At 38.9% G+C, this 24,238-nt stretch overlaps 1 protein-coding gene across 1 annotated transcript; it reads left to right on the top strand.

Annotated features, from left to right (window-relative positions):
* On the top strand, positions 1–22,873 carry LOC110105368 (T-complex protein 1 subunit delta; the record flags this gene model as incomplete). Its single annotated transcript, XM_020834838.2, is given in 2 exon segments — positions 1–1,212; positions 22,202–22,873. Coding segments are annotated over 2 exon segments (1,594 nt in total), but the record flags the coding sequence as incomplete, so codon positions are not given.
* Between the last annotated feature and the right edge of the window lie 1,365 nt (positions 22,874–24,238).

The raw sequence follows: 24,238 nt of genomic DNA, 5'->3' as shown, positions 1-24,238 counted from the left end.
AAACACTACCAATGCCAGGTCCTCTAAGACGGAGAGTTACGTCGACAACAAGCGCCGGGACGACATCCGACAGGCCAACATCCTCGCTGCCCGCGCCGTGGCTGATGCTGTGCGAACGAGCCTCGGTCCAAAGGGCATGGACAAGATGATTTCCTCAGCCAACGGGGAGGTCATCATTACCAACGACGGCGCCACCATCCTTAACAAGATGGAGGTTCTCCAGCCTGCCGCCAAAATGCTGGTCGACCTATCTCGATCCCAGGATGCCGCTGCTGGTGACGGCACCACTACCGTTGTCGTTCTTGCTGGCTCCCTTCTCCGTCGATCCCTCTCCCTCCTCTCCGCCGGCATACACCCTACTGTCATCTCCGACTCCCTTTACAAACTTTCCGTTCGTGCAGTTGACGTCCTGCACTCCATGGCTATCCCCCTAGAGCTCTCCGATCGCGATTCACTTGTCAAGTCCGCCGCTACCTCCTTAAATAGCAAGGTTGTGAGCCAGTACTCCTCCCTCCTTGCCCCTCTTGCAGTCGATGCCGTTCTTTCCGTTGTTGATCCTGAACATCCTGACCTCGTTGACCTCCGTGACATTAAGATCGTCAAGAAGCTAGGAGGCACTGTTGACGACACGGAGCTCATCCATGGCCTTGTCTTCGATAAGAAGGTAAGCCACACGGCCGGGTGCCCCACTCGCGTTGAGAACGCTAAGATTGCAGTAATCCAGTTCCAGATTTCGCCGCCAAAAACGGACATCGAGCAGAGCATCATCGTCTCTGACTACACCCAGATGGATCGGATCCTTCGAGAAGAGCGCAACTATATCCTGGGCATGGTAAAGAAGATTAAAGCCTCAGGATGCAATGTGCTTCTTATCCAGAAGAGTATCCTTAGAGATGCTGTCACTGATCTTTCACTGCATTACCTTGCGAAGGCCAAGATTCTGGTGGTGAAGGATGTCGAGAGGGATGAAATTGAATTCATAACAAAGACTCTCAACTGTCTCCCAATTGCTAACATAGAGCACTTTCGTGAGGAGAAGCTGGGTCATGCTGATTTAGTGGAAGAGGTTTTAATTGGTGATGGAAGTAAGATAATTAAGATTACAGGCATCAAGGATGTGGGAAGGACTACTACTGTGCTTGTGCGGGGTTCAAACCAGTTGATGATCGATGAGGCAGAAAGGAGTCTTCACGATGCACTTTGTGTGGTGAGGTATGGTGCCCTGAATCTTCTTTTGTATATTGCCTCCTTTAGATTATTTTGGTTTCAAAGCTATTGCAAAAATAACATCTTATTTATTAAATAAGTTATAGCTGGTGTTTTGAACTTCTCTTTTTTTTTTTGGAAATGTTCATTGTAACGGATGAGTGCATGGGGGTAATGATTGTTAGCGTTAGCTTTGATTTGTACTTTTGTATCGAGATTTGTATTTTGTCCTCGTGGATTAAGCAATATTAATAAACCAAAGCTTCTGTTTAAGCTTGCGTAGTAGATATAATGGGGTGTTGCTACAGTTTCAGCTCTGATGCAAGCCATGCGTTTGAACATTTCATGTTTCTTTACTCTTTACATATCTGTTAAACTGATTTGTTACACTTCAGTTGCCAGTCTATTTTATGGATGCAGACAACTCAAAATGTTAATTGAGGAGCCTTCTTTTCTTGATGTAATCTTAGCATTAATACATGGCCTGCTGGAGTTCTAAAGATTAATAGAGGTCCTATTTTATGAAGATTGTGTTTGATATGATGGTAATTGATTCTTTTCATTGAAATGGACAAATTTTGATGCCTTATGTGTGGACAAATCTTATATTTCATTTCAACTTCTAAAAGCCCATTTTTCCTCATTAATTTTTTTTTCAGGCATTATTATTTTGAATCAAATTAGAGCGGATCTTGAGAAATAACTAGGCTTCCCACTATGATCTAGATGTTATTGGTTCGAAAAACTACAAAAACAACAAAAAATGCAACAACAATATCAAGGGGGTCGGCTACATGAATCATTTTTCTCCATTGTCCTATTAAGAGTCAAATTCTCATTTAAATCTAATAATGAAAGGTCATTTTCAATATTTTTAACCTAGTTTTTTTAGGTCTACCTTTATATTTCTTAACATAAGTTAAATCTAATACATTTATTTCCCTAATAGGGTCATTGAAAGGCCGCCATTTTATGTGACCAAACCATCTAAGGAGACTCTCTCTAATCTTATCTTCCATTGGAGCTACTCTAACATTTTCACGTATATGCTCATTTCGTATCCTGTATCTAAAAGAGTAAAGCCACTCATCTATCTGAGCAACCTAATCTCTGCAACACTTAATTTAATATTATGCTTCTCTTTTAATGGCCAATATTCTGCACCATAAATTTTTTTGCAGATCTCTCCACCATCTTATAGAATTTTCCCTTAAATTTATGAGGGACTTTTCTATCACACAACAAGTCCAATGCATTCCTCCACTTCAACCATCCAACTTGAATTCTACTAATAATATCTCCATCTATTTCACCATTACTCTGAACAATAGACTCATCTACCTGAGCATTCCTCCACTGTGCCAATCTTGTCCAAAATCTCGTAAGGGCCGAAATACCTTGGTGCTAATTTCTCATTCCTCCTAGCCACTTTCTTTTGCCTGTAGGGCCGTAGTTTTAGGTATACCTTCTCTCCCACTTCAAACTGCATGTTCCTCCTATGTGAATTCGTCTGTCTCTTCATAATTTGTTGTGCCCTCAGAAGATGTGCCTTCAACTTTTCCAATACTTCTTCCCTTTCCTCCAGATAATGCTCGACTGATGAGACAGGTGTACTTTCTCTTCCATATTGCACTAGGTGTGGGGGGTCTCTCCCATACAACACTTTGAACGGGGTCATCTGAGAAGCAGAATTGTACGATGTATTGTACCAGTACTCACTTTGCCCACATCCGTGGGGTTTCAAAAATGAAACACTGCAAATAGGTCTCCAAACTCTGATTCATCACCTCTGTTTGCCCATCTATCTGTGGGTTGTAGGCGGTGCTTCTCTTAAGGACAGTGCCCTGCATCCTGAACAGCTCCCTCCAAAACTGGCTGAGGAACACTTTGTCTCGATCAGACACAATCGATTCAGGAATCCCATGTAGTCTCACAACCTCCTTGATAAATGCTGATGCAACGGACACTGCGGTGTAAGGATGTCGTAAGAGGATGAAGTGTGCATATTTACTAAGTCTTTCAACCACCACCATGATGACCGTGAAACCTTCTGATCTTGGTAAGCCGTCCATGAAATTCATGGACACTTCCTCCCAAACTCTGTTTGGAAGTGTCAATGGTTGTAGTAATCCTCCTGGAGCCATGATCATGTATTTGTTTCTTTGGCACACCTCACACCTCGCCACCATCTCTTTAACATCTTTATGCATTCCCTTCAAGTAGAGCTCCGCTGCCAGCCTCCTGTATGTCTTCTGAACTCTTGAATGACCTTCAACTGCGCTGTCATGAAACTCCTGCAACAAGTGAGGAATATGTATGTAGGTCCGTGGCATCATAAACCTCCCTTGATACAATAGTCTCTCCCCCTCAATGCATTAATCAGGATGGCTACTCTTGTCTTTCCTCAAATCTTCCCTGATCTTTCTCAATTCCTCATTCAGTATGCTTTCTTCCCGATGGCCCCCTAGTCGACCATCAACGGTATAGACACAGCCAACTCCTGGAGCTCCCTCACACACCGGGACAAAGCGTCAGCTGCTTTATTTTCCAAGTCTGACTTGTAATGAATATTGAAATTATAGCCCAATAGTTTGGATAGCCATAGCTGATGCTCCTCAGTTACCATTCTTTGCTACAAGAGGTACTTTAAGCTCCTCTAATCAGTCTGAACGATGAAGTGTCGACCCAAAAGATAGGTGCGCCACTTATGAATAGCCAAAACAATGGCCATCAGCTCCCTTTCGTACAATGACTTTTGTCTTTCCCTGGTTGATTGCACTTGACTCAAGTATGCTATATGCTTGTGATTTTGCATCAACTCTGCCCCAACCCATATCCTGATGCATCGGTCTATACTACAAAGACATGGCTAAAGTCTGGAAGAGCTAGAATATGAACAATGGTCATGGCTTCTGGATAGCCATCGCTGATGCTCCTCAGTTACCATTCTTTGCTACAAGAGTTACTTTAAGCTCCTCTAATCAGTCTGAACGATGAAGTGTCGACCCAAAAGATAGGTGCGCCACTTATGAATAGCCAAAACAATGGCCATCAGCTTCCTTTCGTACAATGACTTTAGTCTTTCCCTAGTTGATTGCACTTGACTCAAGTATGCTATATGCTTGTGGTTTTGCATCAACACTGCCCCAACCCATATCCTGATGCATCGGTCTATACTACAAAGACATGGCTAAAGTCTGGAAGAGCTAGAACATGAACAGTGGTCATGGCTTCTTTTAGCCTCTCGAAGGTCTGGGTCACTGCCTCTCCCCATGAAAAATTATCTTTCTTCAATTGCTCATTCAAAGGCCATGCAATGGTACTGTACCCCTTCACAAATTTTCTATAATAGTCAGTCAATCCTAGGAAACCCCTCAACTCCCTTATGTTCTTAGTAATAGCCATCTCTGCATTGCATCAATTTTAGTTTGATCTGCCGCCACTCCTTGGGATACCACATGTCCCAAGTACTCCACACTTGCTTGAGCAAAGCTGTACTTCTTCATGTTAGCTTTCAGTTGATGCTCCTAAAACACTTCTAAGACCACTCTCAAATGTTCCAAGTGCTCCTCCATGGTCTTGCTGTACACCAGAATGTCATCAAAGAAGACCAGGACAAATTTCTTGAGGTGCTGCTTGATTACCCTGTTCATCAAAGGCTGAAAAGTTGCAGGAGCGTTAATCAATCCAAATGGCATTACCATAAATTCATAATGCCCCTTATGTGTCCTGAAGACTGTCTTTGGAACATCTGCCTCCTTCATTCTGATCTGGTGGTATCTGGATTTTAAGTCCAACTTGGAAAACATCACTGCCCCATATAGCTCATCCAAAAACTCATCAATCATCGGAATTGGGAATTTGTCTGGTATAGTACCCTTATTCAGAGCCCTGTAATCCACACAGAATCTCCAACTTTCATCATTCTTCTTGATCAGGAGAACTGGACTAGAGAAAGGGCTAATGCTGGGTTTGATGATCCCCGCATCCAGCATTTCTCGGATCAACTTCTCAATCTTATCTTTCTAAATATGTGGGTAACAGTAAGGGCGGAAGCTGATCGGTGTCTCCCCTTCTTTCAAAGTAATGGCTTGCTCCAACTCCCTCTGAGGAGGTAAACCCTGGAGAGGTTGAAAAACCTCGCTGAACTGGTCTATGAGCGGCTGCACTGAATATGGGACATTGCCTTTTTCCTCTAGTCTGACCCCTTCCAGGAGGTGCAACTCCACTAAGTAGCCTCCTCCCTCCTCCTGAATGGTTCTGATTAGGGATTTGAGAGAAACCCCACTCTTGGTCAGCCTAGCATCACCCTGAGTCATCCTCCTTCCCCCCATCACCAGCTCCATCCTCAGTGTATCCCAATTGATCTTGGTTTCCCTTAATGCCTGCAACCACTTCATCCCCCGAATGACGTCACTGCTCTCCAATTCCAAGGGAAGGAAGTCCTCCCTCACCTGGATCCCCTTAATCTTCAGCACCACCCCTTGACAAGCTTCTCTACCCATTCCACTTTCCCCGTGCCCATCATCACCCCATTGCCTCTGGTATCACTGACTCCATCCCCAACAGCTCAACAATCTGGTTGGAAATGAAATTGTGGGTGGCTCCATTGTCAATCAACACCACCACCCAACTGTCAGCTATCTCTCCTTTTACTTTTATAGTGTGACTCAAAGTGAATCCCACTACAGAGTTTAGAGAGACTTCTGCCATATCCAGGTGCAGCTTCTCATCCTCCTCTTCAGATCTGCTCCCACCTCCCTTCTCGTCTTCCTCGTTTTCACATACAAGGAGAACCTGAAGAGTTCGATCCTTGCACCTATGCCCCGGTATGTTCTTCTCATCACATCTGAAGTACAACCCTTTTGCCCTCTTATCCTACATCTCCTTCTCTGTTAACTGTTTGAATTGTCCCCCGTTTCCCCCTCCAGTTTTCTCCTTTGGCACTTCCTTTAGACTCCCTAGTGCTGCCCCCTTTGACGGTAAGGAAGTTTTAGTCATCCTGTATGACCTCCTTGAAGATTTCTTCTGATCTTCCACCAACTGTGCCAGCTCCATACTTCCCTAGATTCCTCGGCTCCAGCACCATGACTGCTGTCCGTATCTCTAGTTTCAACCCCTTCATGAAGTTTCCTTCCAGGACTTACTCTGAAATGTGATCCAATCTGCTAGCCAAGTACTCAAACTTGTCCTGATAGTCTGCCACAGTCCCCTCCTGAGTCAATGCAAAGAATTGTTCATAGAAGTCTCCTCCCCCATCGGCTCGAAAACGTTCCAATAAGTAATCTTTGAATTCTCTCCAGCTCCGGATGGGCTCCCTCCTGTCACGTCACTGATGTCACGCCATTGATACCATGCCAAGGCTTTTCCTTCCAAACACAAACCCACCGCTGTCAGCTTCTCTTTTGACAGCAAAGTAGCGCTCCTCCTTATAGATCCAACCATGTCCGTCTTCACTCTCAAAGACGGGCATCTTCAGCTTCCTCACCCGTGGGTCTCCCCCATTTCCCCTGAATCCTCCATAACCTCACGTTCCTCGAAGAGGAGGTGCTCCCCAACTGTCACGATCTTCCCTCCGACGATTATACCCGAACCCTTCATCGTATTCCCCTCTTCTCTATTCAAAATCAGCACCTCGGCGATGAAATTCTTCCCTTCTCCCGACGAAATTAGCACCCCTCCGGTCATTTCCCAAACTCATCTCCTCTCTAGAAAGTTGCTTTATAGGTGGATTGTCGTCCTCTCCCTCAATGATCACCACTTCCGGATTTCTCCTCCCCTTAAACGGGTTCGGATTCCCACCTACACCATGGCCTCCGGTGATCTCTTTTGCTTCCGATGTCGTAGGATTGGTATTCAACTCCAACAGTTTCTTTAACATATCTTCCATCACCGTGAATTTTCTTTCTATTCTTTCATTGTTGGAGTTGATTTGATTTTGAAAGTCAAAGATTTTTTCCTCAAAATCTGATTTTAGTTGACCGATCTCGCCTTCCAAGACTTCTACCTTCTTCCCGGCCATCTATCTTCCCAAGAAACACAAAGATCTTCTTCCGGGAAAAAAAAAATTCCGCTGAAAATTTAGGATTTCAGCTGCCGACGATCCCAAATCGAGGCTTTGATTCTAATTTGGTAGGAAATACTTGAGTTCACAAGTAGCCCTAAGGTAATACTTGAGTTCGCAAGCAACCCTAACCCAAATCAATGATCAAACAGCGAAAATACTGCTGTCCACAGCAGGAAAACAGCACCAAACTGCTGTTTACAGTAGAAAAACAGCACAATTTCGACGAAATCTGAGAGAAAATTCAAGTAGAGACTTGTATTCCACTAGAATTTGAAGTAAAATAGCAACGATACAATTGTTCTTCAATTCGAGAGGAAGAACAACTCTCCAAATCTCCGGCAACGCCAAGAGCCCAAAGCGAAAGAACTTTAGATCTCAAATCTAATTCAAATTCAAGATAGATCTCAAGTCCCCCCTATTCCCCTAATTAATCCCTCAAAGGATAATTGCCACTTACCTAAACAGCCCTTTCATTCAAATTATTCCTCCCAAATTTTGCATTAAGCCCAATGTTGGCCCCATATGAGTTCTGCTCCCCCCGTCCTCCTTGGCTTCTTCCGCCGTGCATAAACCAGGACCGGTCCAGCCGGCCCCCTCCTGGGCCGGCGTGAGCATGGGCAAACATAAATGTGAAAGGATTAACTAGTATTATTTGGAAGGACTACAAAGGGAATAAAAGCCAACTTGAGAAACATATGAATTCCCCTTTTAAGTAACGATGAACATTAAGGAAAAATGAAAATGCTATTTTAGAAATTGTGAAATTAGTTTTGTGACATCCTTTTAGAAGAGTATTCTAAACAAAATAGTTAAGTATAGTAGAGATCAGTAGAAAAAGGGTGAAGTTGTGTTCTGTTTAACGAAGAGCATAAATATATATAGCTTTAAATTCAAATAAAAAACCTCTTAAAATTTTGTTTGTTTTACGAGATATTGGAGTAATTTGCTATCTGTTTTTTTAATAGAATCTTAATTGACTATGAAGCTGCTAAATGACCAAAAAGTACACTTGTAGAAAGCCATGCGTGATTGAATTTATTTTGATGGATGCAACAAAATAATATAAATATACAAGATTTGAGTGTTACACATATAATTGCCTCATTTTTTGCATTATTTATGGGCATTACTTATATAAATTATTCAGAGAGAATTACCAATGTTATTTTCATCACCAATGTGTATGGCTACATAATGTATAAAACATTTGGAAATTAGGGGACTTGGGATCATTGAACAATTATTAAGTTTATCGTTTACATTGTAATACCAATGTTATTTTCTTCACCAATCTGTATGGCTACATATTGTAGAAAATATTTGGAAATTAAGGTACTTGGGATTACTGAACAATTATTAAGTTTCTGGTTTACATTTGGAGTGCATGTTAATCAGTAATAATTGGTCAAATAATATCCAAATTTGTTAGATTTAAGTGTCTTCCTAATTAACTCTAATATAACTTATAAAGTTTAGTGGTTCAAACATAGTAGTACTTTAGAATAGTTTTGCTATAAGAGAATATCATCATGATTTAAAAATAAATTTTATAAAATTGCAATCAGTGTTTTAGGTCGTTCAATGGACGGTAGAACACAATAGGATGTGCAGATAATATTTAAGTTGAAAGATTATGAAAGAAAGGGTGTAAATCCAGTCGACATCAATAGAAGTTGTTCGAAAACTGTATTGTTTCTAATGTGAGAAGAATTGAGGGTAATGCTATGTTAACCCCCAATCGTAAAATTTATGCCAAAATTTATGGAATGAATTTACATCATTGAATTTTTTCCTCTTCATATTCATTTCATTCAGGAGTTATGAACATTTCAATGCTCATTTTCCCTACACAAGCAAATCGTGAAAATCAAAGTTTCTATTCTATCTATATGGAGCATAGAGAAATCTTTGTTAGTAACTAAATGAATAAGAATATATGGTTTCACAAAAATTCAGTATTTGCGGATGAAAGATAAAGGATTCATAAATTCAACCCAATTAGTTGGATAAACCTAATGATGATGATGATGATGTGTTGGCTTGACTGACGGGCCATTTAAGCAAATTGTGTGTGACAGAAATGACATTATTAAAATCTTAAGCTGGATATGTAATACAAATAGGAGTAATAAATTGAAAAGTGTTTAGACTTAGATTGTTGATCCAACATTTATTGAAATTAAGCTAGTGGAATATAGAGTTAGTGGGAATGATCAGAAAAAAAAAGTTAATGTGAAAGGATCAGAAAAAAAAAAAACTACTGCTTGTAGTTATGCAAAAAGATTATAAAAAATAGAGTTTAACACCTCATTAATACTCAACGAAGAATGAGGATTCAAGTCCTTCCTAGTTAGGATAATGTTAATGAGAATATGATTGTCTTCTTTAAATTGGCAATAACTTTTATTTGCATTTGATTTCCCATTGGTTCCAATTTTTCCTATTAAAATCGTTTGTTGTTTGGCTTGTTGTAATGCCTTCAATCCCTTGAAACTATGGTCGGGTCTCTTTCCCCAGGAGGATTAAAAAAGAAAAGAAACTTTCCCTATAAATAAGGCAATTCATTGTTGGTTTCTTCAACTCTGCGGGATCATGAAAGTACTAACTATAATTTCTAGATCTTTTTGTTGGGTCTTGGTGATCTTTTGCTAGTAGGTTGAATGGTGGGTGGTGAGTTTTTTTTAATATACAAAAGGAAACTTGTTTAGTCTTGCACTGTTTTCTCTAATTAATTGTTATTTGGAATTATGTTAAATTTTTATTTTTGTGCTAATGATGTTTTTTATAATTTTTCTTTTTCATTCATTGTAAGACTTTTCTCTTTGATTTATTTCTTACAACAACAACAACAACAACAACAACATCAAACCGTTATCCCACTTTATGAGGTTGGGCTTCGTTAATCATTTTTCTCCATTGTATCCTATTAAGAGTAAAATTCTCATTTAAATCTAATAAAAAAGTTTATTTCTAATACTTTCTAACTAAGTCTTTTTAGCTCTACCTCTACCTTTTCTTAACATAGTGATGAGGACATCCGACCATGGAGAGTCTACCAAAGAAGAGGCCGACGATCTACTGCAATGATCACACCACTTTATTTTTGAGCTATCATTTGCATTAAATTTATGTGTATTGATTTATTATCCCACTTTTTTCATTTTTACCCTCACTTGAGGGAGTAGTTGTTTGTGACCTTTAGGAACACTTTTGTCTTTATTCTTGCTATTGTTTTTTGCTATTTAATGCCCCCTCCTCTTTTTTTTGAGGGGATGTTGAATATTATTAAGAAAAATTTCTGCAATTGTGATTTGAGAGCTTAGAGAGTTCTTGTGAGAGGTTGAAATCCCTAAGTGAGGGTAGCATACTATCCACCAGTTGCAGGAAGCGTCCGGGGTTGTGGTCCACCTCCTCCACCAACTTCCTGTCCTCTCTTCTCCTCAAACCGTTGTCCCATTCTCCCTTCCCCTTTCCTCTCTTGGTCGAAATCCTACATACCCTCCAAACCCTAGCCACCAGTCCCAAGCTCCTTCCCTCCTACTAGCCACTGGTTCAAACTCTTGCCCCCAACCCTTCCTAGCTGTTGGCCATACATTCTCCCCTTCTCCTTAGCCACTGGTCACCTCCTCCCTAAACCGCCAACCCCTCACACCTTCTCAATCCGCCGGTCACCCAAGTTCTCCATCATCTTCACAATTATCTCCCTTCAATCAATGCTATCCAAATTTAATGCATCATAAATTAGGAAAGTTTTCAAAATTCAGATATTAAATTCTTTAAAATTTGAAATTGTTTTCCTAAAATAGATTGGTTAAATTAGGAAATGCCCCACCATTCAAGATAATTTAAATTTTGAAAAGAGATACTCTAAATCTCCTTTCCTAATTTAAATTTTCAAACTTAGCAACCCCTTTAATCATCCAATTAAATCCCCATCAAGGGGCTGGCCCACCTATCCCTCCCTCCTTTATTTGGAGAAGATTTAATTCAAATTACCTTTTCCCAATTTGAATCCTAATTAACCCCATCCATGTGCCGCCCCTCTCTTTCTCTCCTTTATTTTGAGAGTTTTCAAATTCAAATCTCCCTTATTCCTCCTCTATTTAAAGCAACAATTGAATTCTATTTCACTTATGCTTAAGTCTTGTCTTATTTGGCTTACCACCTAAAAAGAAACCAAGTCCAAGATCTTATAATTGCTGAAATTAAATATCAGATTTCCCTAGTTGTTTCCTTTCCTTATTATTTTCTCAAACAAGGATTTGACTTGGACCCTAGGGCCGACTAGCACACCCTCTCCTCTCTACACTAAAGTTCCTTCGTTTGATGTAATCACCTAAGATGGAGAAGTGAAGTACTTATTGCCTAGGAATTTCAGCAAAGGCCATTGTTGTCCGCCATCTGGAAGTCCTTTGTTTGTTGTCCAGAAGTTTTCCAATCCATAGTTTGCTCTTCCCTCATGTATGGCTGATCCAGACCATGATCACGATTCGTTTTCGACGATCAATGGTTAATTGACATTCTTCGGTCTCTGTTCTTCCCATTGAGAATGACTACTCCGTCGAAGAGCACAAGGAACGAATCATCTTCTCCCTTGCAACTGCTATTGATCAACGAAAACCTCCCGTTCAGTGGAAACTTTATTCTGAATCATGACAAATGTGAATTGTCTCCCGAATCTTATTTCTTCCAAGTCCCTTCTAATTATGGCATTACAAAGATCATGGAAGCTTTCTTTATTTAACTAGTTATTAAGAGTGAGAGTAAGGGATCTTAAATAGTGACTATTTTAAATATTAATTAAGGAATTTCTTTCGAAACCCCCATATAAAGCAAAAATTTGATTTGATTGATTGTTTTGTACTCTAAATCTTTATAATGTATTCTATTGCTTGAACTAAATCATTGCTTTAGTGTTTTTATTCATCGTTTAAATCGTTGGAAGTGACTAATTGCTCTTGCTCTTTCAAAAGCGTGTAATTTCAAAGGTAAAACATCAACAAACACATTTAGTTCTACATCATCTGGTATTTGAGTATTGTTGCATTTAGGTGCCTTTTAGGATTTCTTTCTTACATTTTTTAGCATCTAAATCTCTTTTTGCACTCATTAAAATTACTTGCATGTTATTATATTATTTTCTTTCAAATTTGCATGATCCTGAGTCACCCTTAGACATAAGATGGACCTGAAACAAATTCACAGGACTTTAGATCTGTTGGTATGATAAATGAACATAATCAACCAACAACTTAGGGAAAATCAAGCCGACATAGCTGAACTCTATCGCCATACAAATGAGCGGTTGGACACACTAGGTCGAGTCTGGAATCACCCTACACCTTATACGCCGTCTATGCATCCTATCTATGGGGACGACACCTTATTGGATGAGGGACACCCCGTGCCCTTTATCGAGCTCCCCAATACGGCCATAACCTTAATAATGATTTTGATACACATTTGTTGAAAAATATTAAGGTCGATGCCCCAACCTTTGACGATACTCTCAATCCCCAGCTCTTTCTAGACTGGATTAAGGGCATGAATAGTTTTTTTAAATGGTACAATATTTCTGAGGCTATTAAAGTTAGATTCGCTGAAATGAAACTCACTGGGCGAGGTAGTCAATATTGGCCCAAACTAGAAAGCCTTAGGGAATCCCACAACGAGTATCCCATCACTGATTGATCTTCAATGAAACGCCAGCTCAAACAAAAGTATTTGCCTCCCTCATACTTTCCTAGGCTCCTTGATAGATGGAATAGGCTAACCAAGGGTAGTAAATCGATAAAGAAATACATTGCATCTTTTGACGATTACCTGATTCGCTACAAGGGGGAGACCTCTACTACCCCCGCTCAAATTTTCTCCATGTTCCGAACCGAGTTGCGTGAGGACTTACGCAACGAATTGTTTGTCGGGAGCGTCACTACATTAGAGAATGCCTACAATCTAGTCCTAGACCTTGAAGAAACTCGTTCCAGCACCCTAGTCGACACTAGGACGCTAGATCTTCCTACAAACCTTCCAATGGATCGGCCCCACAGCACTTTAGCACATGGCCAACCCAATGGAGCTTTAGCAGACCACCCATTGGTCCTCCTCCGCCCCGTTTTGACCTTAGGGGCAAGTCTCCACTCCCAGACACACCTCGGTCCCTCCCATGGATCAAGTGCTTCCAGTATCAGGGATATGGGCACATCTCTTCCCTGTGTTCTATTCCATACAAAGTCACTGTTATAGAAGAAATCACTGAGGATGAGTTTAAGCCCGGGACTAAACAAATTCACCAGTTCAATGCTGAAGGTGAATTCTTTGAGGATAGTGACACTGATGTCGTCCACTGTTTACTAAAGGTCGACACCTCTCCTATCTGCGTGGTGAGATGTGCACTGTCACACCCTGTTACCAATGATGACTTGCTTATGCCCTTGATTTTTCACATCTACACCAAAATAAATGATAAAAACTATGAAGTCATTGTGGATAGTGGCAGTTGCATCAATGGTGTCTAGACGTAACTTGTCTGCTATTCCTCATTCGAATCCCTACAAGGTAGAGGTGAAGGAACAAAGCCTCTTACCCATCTTCTCCTTCGCTGACTATAAGGAGAAAGTGTGGTGTAATGTTCCGGTAATGGATGTTGAACAAATTATCCTAGGGCGCTCTTGGCTATTTGATAATGAAGTCCACACCTGCGTGCTTGAATATGCGGGCAAAAAAATCAAGCTTCAACCTACGTAGCCTAGGGTTAGGGATGACCCCAAACCTAATCTAGTAAAACCCAAGAAAGGACTGAACCTTGTGACAGCCAAGGTCTTGGATTATGAAATTATACAAGACGCACCCCTGTATGCCTTGGTTGGCCGTGAGACTTCCTCTGAGTCTGACGAGTCTATTCCTTAGGAGCTCTAGCTCATACTGAGTGACTTTGCTGATCTCTTCCTTGATGACCTCCCTGATCAATTACCTCCACTAAGAGATGTTATAGGCAAACCTTAGGTTTGTGTTTCTTTTTGTTCCCATCAAGAGACATCCAACTTGCTTTTGATCTTGCCCCCGATGTCTCACTTCCCAACTTACTCCACTATCGCATGAACCCCACAGAACATGCTGAGCATAAAAAGTAAGAGGATGAGTAATTGCAATGGGGCTACATCAAGGAAAGTCTCAGCTCTTGTGTTGTACTAGCTTTTCTTAAACCGAAGAAGGATGGTACTTGGAGAATGTGCTCCAAGTACTTTCATGAGAGTTATGACCCAAGTGCTATGCCCTTTTATGGGAAAGTTTGTCGTTGTCTACTTTGGCGATATTCTTATTTATAGCCAATCCGTGAGTCAGCACTTAAACCGCTTGAGGAAGGTCTTTGAAGTCTTAAGAAAGGAGCATCTTTACGCTAACCCAAGAAATACACTTTCCTTGTTGACCGAGTAGTTTTTTTGGCCTTTCATGTTGTCTGCCCAAGGGGTCTTTGCAGACCTCGAGAAGGTGAAAGCCATTCTAAAATGATCAGTTCCTCAAAACATTCGAGAAGTTCGCAGTTTCCAAGGCTTGGACACTTTCTATAGAAGATTCATAAAAAACTTTAGCACCATTGTCTCATATCACTGATTATTTAAAAAAGGGGATTTTTACTGGACTTTGGTTACCACCAGAGCCTTTGAGGAGATAAAGAAAAGAATATTGGAAGCCCTAGTGTGAGACTTTCTGACTTCTCCAAGGTCTTCAAAGTTACCTGCGATGCTTCGGGTGTCAAAATTGGAGGAGTGTTGTCTCAGGAAGGTTCCCCTGTTGCCTACTTAAGTGCAAAACTGAATGACATCCAGCCACGGTATTCCACGTATGACAAATAGTTATACGTTGTGATTCACTCCCTTCAATATTGGCAACATTACTCGCTCCCGCAAGAATTCATCATCCTTTCGGATCACGAGGCTCTTCATTACATGAACTCCCAGAAGAAGTTGAATGCACGCTATGGACGATGGGTAGAATTCATACAAGAGTACTCTTACACCCTTAAGGCACAAAGCGTGAGTTGAGAATAAAGCTGCTGATGCTCTCAGTCGTCATATGATGACTACCACCTAAATGAGTGTAGAAGTCGTTGGGTTTGAACAAGTCAAAGGGGACTACTTGGAATGCCCCGACTTCAAGGAGATTTACTCCTTTTTGACCACAAGTAACACGCACCTTGTGGATGATTTTCTCCTTGAAGATGAATACTTTTTAAAAGCCTAAAAGCTTTGTCCCTAGCATTTCCCTTGGGGAATTCCTCGTTTGGGAGCTTTACGCTGGAGGTCTCGCCAAATACTTTGGTCGTGATAAAACTATTGAGGCTATTGAGTATCGTTTCTTTTGGCCCAGCCTCAAGAAAGATGTGGGTAAAATGTTTAGTAGGTGCCATACTTTTCAAACGGCCAAACATCGAAAATAGAACACATGTTTTTACACCCCTTCACCAGTTCCCAGCTGTCCATTGCAAGATGTTAGCATGTACTTCGTCCTAGGTTTGCCTAAGACTCTTTTCATAGGAATGATGCCATATGTGTCGTAGTTGATTGCTTCTCCAAGATGGCACATTTCTTACCCTATTCTAAAATGTCCAATGCCTCCAATATTGCCAAATTGTATTTTAATGTGGTCGTCAGATTACATGGTTTACCTAAGACCATTGTATCTGATAGGGATGTCAAATTCACTAGTTCTGCAAAACTCTCTGGATGAAAATTGGCACTTAATTACAATTCTCCACAACCTTTCATTCTCAGATTGATGGTCAAATTGAAGTGGTCAATAAGAGTTTAGGTAACTTGTTGAGATCCTTAATGGGTGAGCACATTAAAGATTGAGATTCCAAACTCCTCACGATTGAATTTTCTTATAACAATTCTATAAACCGCTCCATTGATTTGAGTTCTGCTGAAGTTGTTTGTGTGTACAAGCCTAGACAGCCTATAGATCTCATACCCATGTGCCCTAAGTATAGAATTTATGAGTTTGCATATTCATTTGCATTGTATCTTCATGAATTACATAAAGAAGTTATACACCGGATTGAACAGAGTAATACCAATTATAAGCTTCACGCTGATCTTAAACGTAGATTCAAAACATTCGAAGTTGGTGATTCAGGGATAGTTCGGATTCGTTTGGAACTATTTCTGAAAGGGGCCGTTAAGAAATTACATTCCAAAAGTGTTGGACCATTCAAAATAATCAAGAAAATTATTGATAATGCCTATTTGGTTTGTCTGCCTGCAATCTTCGATATTAATGCCTCTTTTAACTTTGAAGATTTAGTAGCCTATGAAGAACTAGAGTTTAACCCACTCAATCCACTACAAACTGAGCCTTGTGTGATCCGACCTTGTGAGAACCCAAGCCTTCCTCCACTTTCAAATATTTCCAAAATACCTATCGCGGAGATAGTTGACATAATTATGAGTGATGAAATCATTTCCACAAAAGAGAGTGAATGAAGAAGGTATTTGATAAGGTGGAGAGGTAAGCCAGAGTAAGAGGACACTTGACTAAAGTGCGAGAAGCTATAATAGATTGATCTAGATGCACCAGAGATTTATGAGAGCACCTGGGATGCGTACTCGATGGAGTTGAGCCCTTTTTCACTCGGGGAGAATAACTAGGACATTCGACTATGAAGAGTCTAATAGAGAAGGGGCTGATTATATTACGGCCACAATCACACCATTTTATTTTTGAGCTATCATTTGTATTGAATTTATATGTGTATTTGATTTATTATTGCATTTTTTTCGTTTTTACCCTCACTTGAGGGAGTAGTTGTTTGTGACCCTTAGGGGAACTTTTGTCTTTATTCATGCTATTGTATTTTTGCTATTTAAAGCCTCGTCCTCTTCCTTTTGAGGGGATGATGAATATTATTAAGAAAAATTTTTGCAATCGTGTTTTGAGAGCTTAGAGAGTTCTTGTGAGAGGTTGAAGTCCTTAGGTGAGGGCAACATAGTACCCACCAGTAGCAGGAAGCGTCCAGGTAGCAGGAAGCGTCCGGGCTCGTGGTCCACCTCCTCCACCAACTTCCTCCCCTCTCTTCTCCCCAAATTGCCGGCCCATCCTCCCTCTCCTTACTTTTATTGGCTGAAACCCTATATACCCTCCAAACCCTAGTTGCCGGCCCCAAGCTCCTTCCCTCATATTGGCCACCAACCCAAACTCTTCATCCCAATCCCTTCATAGCCACCGGCCATACATCTTCCCCTTCTCCTTAGTCGCTAGTCACCTCCTCCCTAAACTGCCAACCCCTCACACCTTCTCAAACCGTCAGCCACCCAAGCCCTCCACCTCCACAATTCTCTTTCTTCAATGAATGCTCTCCAAATTTAATGCATCATAAATTAGGAAAGTTTTCAAAATTCAGATTTTATATTCTTTAAAATTTGAAATTGTTTTCTTAAATAGATTTGGTTAAATTAGGAAAGGCCCCACCCAAGATAATTTAAATTTTGAAAAAAGATATTCTAAATCTCCTTTCCTAATTTAAATTTCCAAACTTAGCAACCCCTTTAGTCATCCAATTAAATCCCCCATCAGGGGGCCAACCTACTTATCCCTCTCTCCTTTATTTGGAGATGATTTAATTCAAATTACCCTTTTCCAACCTAAATCCCAATTAATCCCACCCATGTGCCGCCCCTCTCTTTGTTTGTTGTCCAGAAGTTTCCCAATCCATATTTTGCTGTCCCCTCATGTATGGCTGATCTAGAACATGATCATGGCTTAGTTTTTGACGATCAAGGGTTAATTGATATTCTTCGTTCTCTGTTCTTCGACATAGACCTTGTGAACGATCACTCCGTTGGAGAGTATGTGGAACGAATCCTCGTCTCCCTTGCAACCGCTATTGATCAAAGACAACCTCCCGATCAGTGGCAATTTTCTTCAGAATCCTGACAAAGGTGAACTCTCTCCCGAATCTTATTTCTTCTAAGTCACTCCTAATTATGGCATTACAAAGATCATGCAAGCTTTCTCCCGTTAACCAGTTATTAAGAGTGAGAGTGAGGGATCTTAAATAGTGACTATTCTAAATATTAATTAAGGAATTTCTTTTAAAAACCCTACATTAAGCAAAATCTGATTTGATTGGTTGTTTTGTACTCTAAATCTTTATCATGTATTCTATTGCTTGAACTAAATCATTACTTTAGTGTTTTCATTCATCGTTTAAATTGTTGGAAGTGACTAATTGCTCTTGCTCTTTCAAAAACGTATAATTTCAAAGGTAAAACATCAACAAACATATTTAGTTCTACATCACATAGGCCATATTTAATGCATTTACTCTCCTAACAAGGTCATCGAAAAGCTAACATTTTATTTGACCAAACCATCTAAGACTATCTCTAATCATATCTGCAATTGTAGCCACTTCAACCTTTTCACATATATACTCATTTTGCATTATGTCTCTAAGTGTAAAGTCACCATCCATCTGAGCGTCATCATCTCTGTAACACTTCACTTAATTTTATGCTGCTCTTTTAATGACAAACATTATGCTCCATAAAGCATTGCAGGTCTCACCATAATCTTATAGAATTTTCCCTTAAGATTAAGGTGTACTTTTCTATCACAATAGACTCGATGCATTCCTCCAGTTTGATCATCGAACTTGAATTTGACTAATAATATCCCCATCTATTTAACCGTCTAAACAATAAACCCAAGATATCTAAAATATGTACTCTTTTTAATGTCTTTGATCACTGATAGTCATAATCCCCTAACATGTCTATTACCACTAAACTTACTCTCGATGTACTCGATTTTAGATCCACTCAAATGAAAACTTTTGGACTCAAAGATTGACCTCCATAATTCAAGTTTTTCTTCAACTCCATTATTATCAATAAGAAGAATATCGCCAACAAAAACCATACACCAAGGTACATCATCTTGAAAATTCTAGTTGTAATATGATATGAAGTCGATGCAGAAGTTTTCTAATCCCTTGGCTGAAATTCAATTTCAGCAAAACCAGAAAACATAGCCAAGAAAAATCGGTAGAACACACAAATCCTCTTTTTATTGCGAGATATATGAAGAAAAACAATAAGATACTAGCCATGTCTAAAGCCCACTCAACCTAGTCAAATCTATTTCTAGCAAAATCAATCATAATTTGAAATCACCCAGTAGTTAGTCTTAAATAGGCTCCCTCTAATTCCCTCCCAAATCAGCCATCTTTTCCTAAATAATTCTTTCTCAAATTTGAATTCAAATTAGATCTCTATCCCTAATTAATTCCCTTCTAATTGTAATTAAAATTTTCCTTAGCAATTTTCCCTTGATTTCTCCTTACATAATGAATATTAACTCTTATCGATCTTCTCTGTCTTTAATTAATTCTCTCATCATCTCCTCCATGATGGCAAACTTCATATCGATCTTCTCATTGGCGGCTGAAATTTGACTTTAAAAATATGAAATTTTAGATTTCAATATTCTAATCTACCCTTCAAATACTTCTACCTTTCTTTCTTCCATGGGTACCCAGATTTATGCTCTGATACCAATTTGATAGGAAGTGGATGCAAAAATTTTCTAATCCATTGGCTGAATTTCAATTCTAGCAAAACCAAAAAACAAACTTAAGGAAAATCGAGAACACACAAATACTCTTTTTATTGCAAGATATATGAAGGAAAGCAACAAGATACATTTGGATCTTCAATTGGAGAGGAAGATCCAACTCTCCCAAATCCCTAGAGTCGTCGGCTAGAGCCCACTCAATCTAAGAAAAATTAATTATAATAAAATCAAGCATAATATGAAATCACTCCATAGTTAGCCTTAAATAGCCCCCCCTCCCAAATTAACCCCTTTCCTTGAATAATTCCCTCTCATATTTGAATTCAAATTAGATCTCTGTCCCTAATTAATTCCCTCTTAAAGGATTCCCACTTTATTCCTCCTTACATAATGAATATTAACTCCCATAGTTTTTTTGAATGTGTGGTTTCCTTTTTTGACGCATGCTTGGTTCATCTGCTAAGATTTAGTAGTAGTCAGGTTTTAGACAATTGTTTCCCTTTTTGGAGGATTTTCATGTTTTTTTTTGCCTTTTTCAGATCCTGCCTACAGTCTTTTTGGATTTTTTTCCTCCTATTTGGGGATGCATTCCTCATATTTGCAGTATAAACATATCATTGTCATTTCTTAATGTCTTGTTTTGTTCTCATCATACCCTCATCCAACAAGATTTTTATATCATGATCGTCTGACCTTTTAGAGGTAACCACCTACATTGAGCTCCTACGGACTTGATGAATGCTGGTTCACTTACTGCGCTCAGTTACTAACTGCTGTCCTTAGTAATCCATGGTGCATGAACACTACAGATGGACACGTATATAACAGTTTGAGGTTCTGTGGCTTTAGGAAGGAGGGGCTATGGAATATCTATTGTGGTAGCTGAAATAGCAAATTTGTCTGCTTCATTATAATATCTTGCTCCTTAACACGAAAGTGCCTCAGTTTGCATCAAATAATTTTGAATTTTCAAGCATATTATTGTTATAGCAATTGCACCCTTAGTCTTTAGAAAATGGACTCAGGTTCCTCCCTTTTGCATACCTTTTATGAGTGCATTTTGATTTGAGGTTTACATTAATTACTTTGGGTATATGAAGATGCTTCTATCCATATGTTTCCTTAAATTAATTTAGGTTAACTTAATGGGTTAATGAAAATGCGAGAATGTTGATGTTCTCCCCTATCGGATTACATATCAAGTATGTTAATGAATATGATTTTAGTACAAGTATAATGGACGTAAATGATTCAATGAAATTAATAACTATATAGAAACAAAGCTCTCAATTTTTAGTTATTTCATTGGTATCCCTTTGGAAAATTAGTAATTTTATTATTATTTTTAATAAAGTTAATTGTGATTTTAATTCCATTGTCTTTAAAGTTCTATTAAGTCAGTTCTGATATATTTTCTTCGCTTTTGAAAGTACAACAGATATTAATTAACTTAACAACTTAATAATTTTGAGATTTATTTGATATTCTTTCCATGAAATTTAGTAGTATCTTATGTTCTTATTTTTTAATAGTTAATTGTATAATTTAAAGATAATTTTTTAATGCTCTCATTCGGGATCTTGGATCTGCCACTGGTCGAAACAATGCATAGGTGGCATTATCTTGTCATGCATAGGAAAAACCATGATTTAAATTCTTAAAAAAAGAAGGAAAAGTAAGTTATGTTTCCGTCAGGTCTCAATTTTGCCTCTTCGTGTTGAGAAATTTATGTTTTTTTTTTCTTTTAATACAGGGCATGCCTTTGCCGCAACCATCGGTCCTTGTAATTTGAAATATCATTGGATTCTAGCTAGTAACTCAGCCTTTAATGGGTGTCTCATTATGGTAACTTAAAAAATTTGTTTTCGGACCCTTTTTTTTTTAATGAATGTCATCACATTTGGCTTTATGGTTCAAATATTTTGCGTTATTAATTTAATTTTCACACAGTCTCCTTCTAAACCCATGTATAAAGAAGCAATTTTTTTTTCAACTCGCAGTGGTAACAAACACTAATGTGTGTGCATTCATGTAACATGGCTATTGGTTGCCTCATGGCAGCAGCAGTTAGAAAAACTCGTTTGGCATTTTTCCATAGGTTTCTCAATCTTATAAACAAATTTAATTTTGAAAATGTTAAAATTAAGACAACCATTTCACTTTTCTGATAATCTTGTTATCCTGTCACCGAAATTAAACTTCTAGTGTTTAGCCCAACATTTCAAGGAAATTAAGGTTGATTCTTGTTTGTTATTTTTTTTCTAAATTTTATGCTCAATTTGACTGACTGTTCTTTCAAAAAGTTTTTTTTTGGTTCTTGTAAATCTAAAAATTCTGTTTGTTGGCTCCTAGATGCTTGGTTAACAAGAAGTACTTGATCGCTGGTGGTGGCGCTCCAGAAATTGATATGTCATGGAAACTGGGTGTGTGGGCAAAGGAGCTCAAAGGAATGGAGAGTTTCTGCATCAAGGAGTTTGCTGAAGCTCTTGAAGTCATCCCATACACACTGGCTGAGAATGCTGGACTGAACCCCATTTCTATTGTGACAGAGCTGCGGAACCGACATGCAGAAGGTGAGACTAATGCTGGTATCAATGTGAGGAAGGGCCAAATCACAAATATCCTGGATGAAAATGTGGTTCAGCCACTACTGGTCAGCACGAGTGCGGTCACTCTTGCAATTGAATGTGTGAGGATGATTTTAAAGATAGATGATATTGTTACTGTTCGATAGATTTATCAACATTGTCTGGTAATTAAGATGGGTGTAGTGAAGGAATCGATATTGTCGTGGAATATGGCTGAGTTCCATATTACCTCTTATTATGTTTTGGGTTTGTGTTTTAGTTCGCTTGTTGACCTTTTCTTCTTGTCCAATCTAATTTGATTCTTGACTTTTCGCTTTGGCTGGTCTTGTTGCCGTGTTTTGTTTCTGGATTGAAAATTTTATATTACTTTTGATGTCCGATATGTTGAAACTACTGAGAGATCTAGTGAATTGTATAAAAAGGGTTTTTTGGCGCATCTCATTTATGCAGTTATTTGTGATGTTCATATTCTTCTGCGGTATTGTACATAAGTTAAGAATTCATGAACTTCCCTCCATCAACTTCAAACCCTGCAAGCGTCACAATTATATAATAAATTTTTATTAACTTTAGTATGTTGTTGTGTGTATATAAGTTTCTCTTAAAAATGAGTCTGGTAAGAGATTTTTTTTTTTTATGTTATATAGCAAAAAAATAATTTCTGTCTATAAAGATCATTTTTTTTCTCGTTGGTTTGACTTAGTCATGGCATTATTTTAACTTATGACATGTCAGAGCAATCATTTTCTTTTTTAATTGTCGTTTCAAATTTTGTTTTTTTAATAGCTTTTCAAATAATAATAATAAGAAAAAAGAAATGTTCAATTGTTTTATCAAAACAAGACAAACAAGACTAAGTGTTACAACCCATGAGATTTTTTAATACATTTGTTGCGGGCTAAAATAATAGCTGCAGTAAATTATTAAATTTCACTTCTTACCATTTCACCAGTATTCAGCTCACAAACACAGAATAGAAACAAAATAATTTTTTTACGTTGAAAATCCATAAGGATGAAATTATGGGTCTATGTACAGTTGAAATGATTCTACTAGTGTTTGAATATATTATAAATGATTGGTTCATCATTGAAATTGAGGACATTCAAACTACGACATTCAATCATTGGGTTGAAATGTTGCGATGAAAAGGGATCAGACAGAAGTTCATTGGCGTTCGGTGGATAGGTGGAAATCTAGTGTAAATTGATGGCTGGGTGAAAATCCAGCTTCAGCTGGTGGTCCAGCAGAAGTCTGGCGGCAGTCAGAGGATGGGCATAAGTCTGCTGATAGTCTAGGTACGGATGGTGGTCGAGGAGAAAATTGATAACAAAGGAACTCTTATTACTCTCTCTTCCTTCTCTTCTGTCTCTTTCTTGCTATGGTTCTCTTCAATAAAGAATGAGTGGTCTATTTATATTTATTTTTGAAGTGACATGACCAGTAAATAGGTAGAAGATTTTCAATATGTTGTGAGTGTTTGGAATGAACACCTGATATCAACTCCCTTGATCCTGGACTACTTATTGAGTATTTGAGTATCTTAGTGATATCATAATTTGACAATCTTAGGCTCGTTAGATTCTTCTTGTCGAGCTGCACGATTCGACTATAAGTCTCTTGTTTATGGAAATATTTGGTTGTCCATTTTATCGTCTGAATCTTTTAAATGTGCTTCAGGTCTACTAAATGTGCCTACCCGCAACTTCCAAACCAATCAGGTCATGACTGCCCAAGCGATCACGTCTAGCGCCATTTGGGCACCGCGTGCCAATTGGGAAAATAAAGTTTTCATCCTCCT

The sequence above is a fragment of the Dendrobium catenatum genome, unplaced genomic scaffold (assembly GCF_001605985.2).
Source record: "Dendrobium catenatum unplaced genomic scaffold, ASM160598v2 fragScaff_scaffold_102, whole genome shotgun sequence".
NCBI classification, from domain to species: domain Eukaryota; kingdom Viridiplantae; phylum Streptophyta; class Magnoliopsida; order Asparagales; family Orchidaceae; genus Dendrobium; species Dendrobium catenatum.
This window is presented reverse-complemented; position numbering and strand designations above follow the sequence as displayed.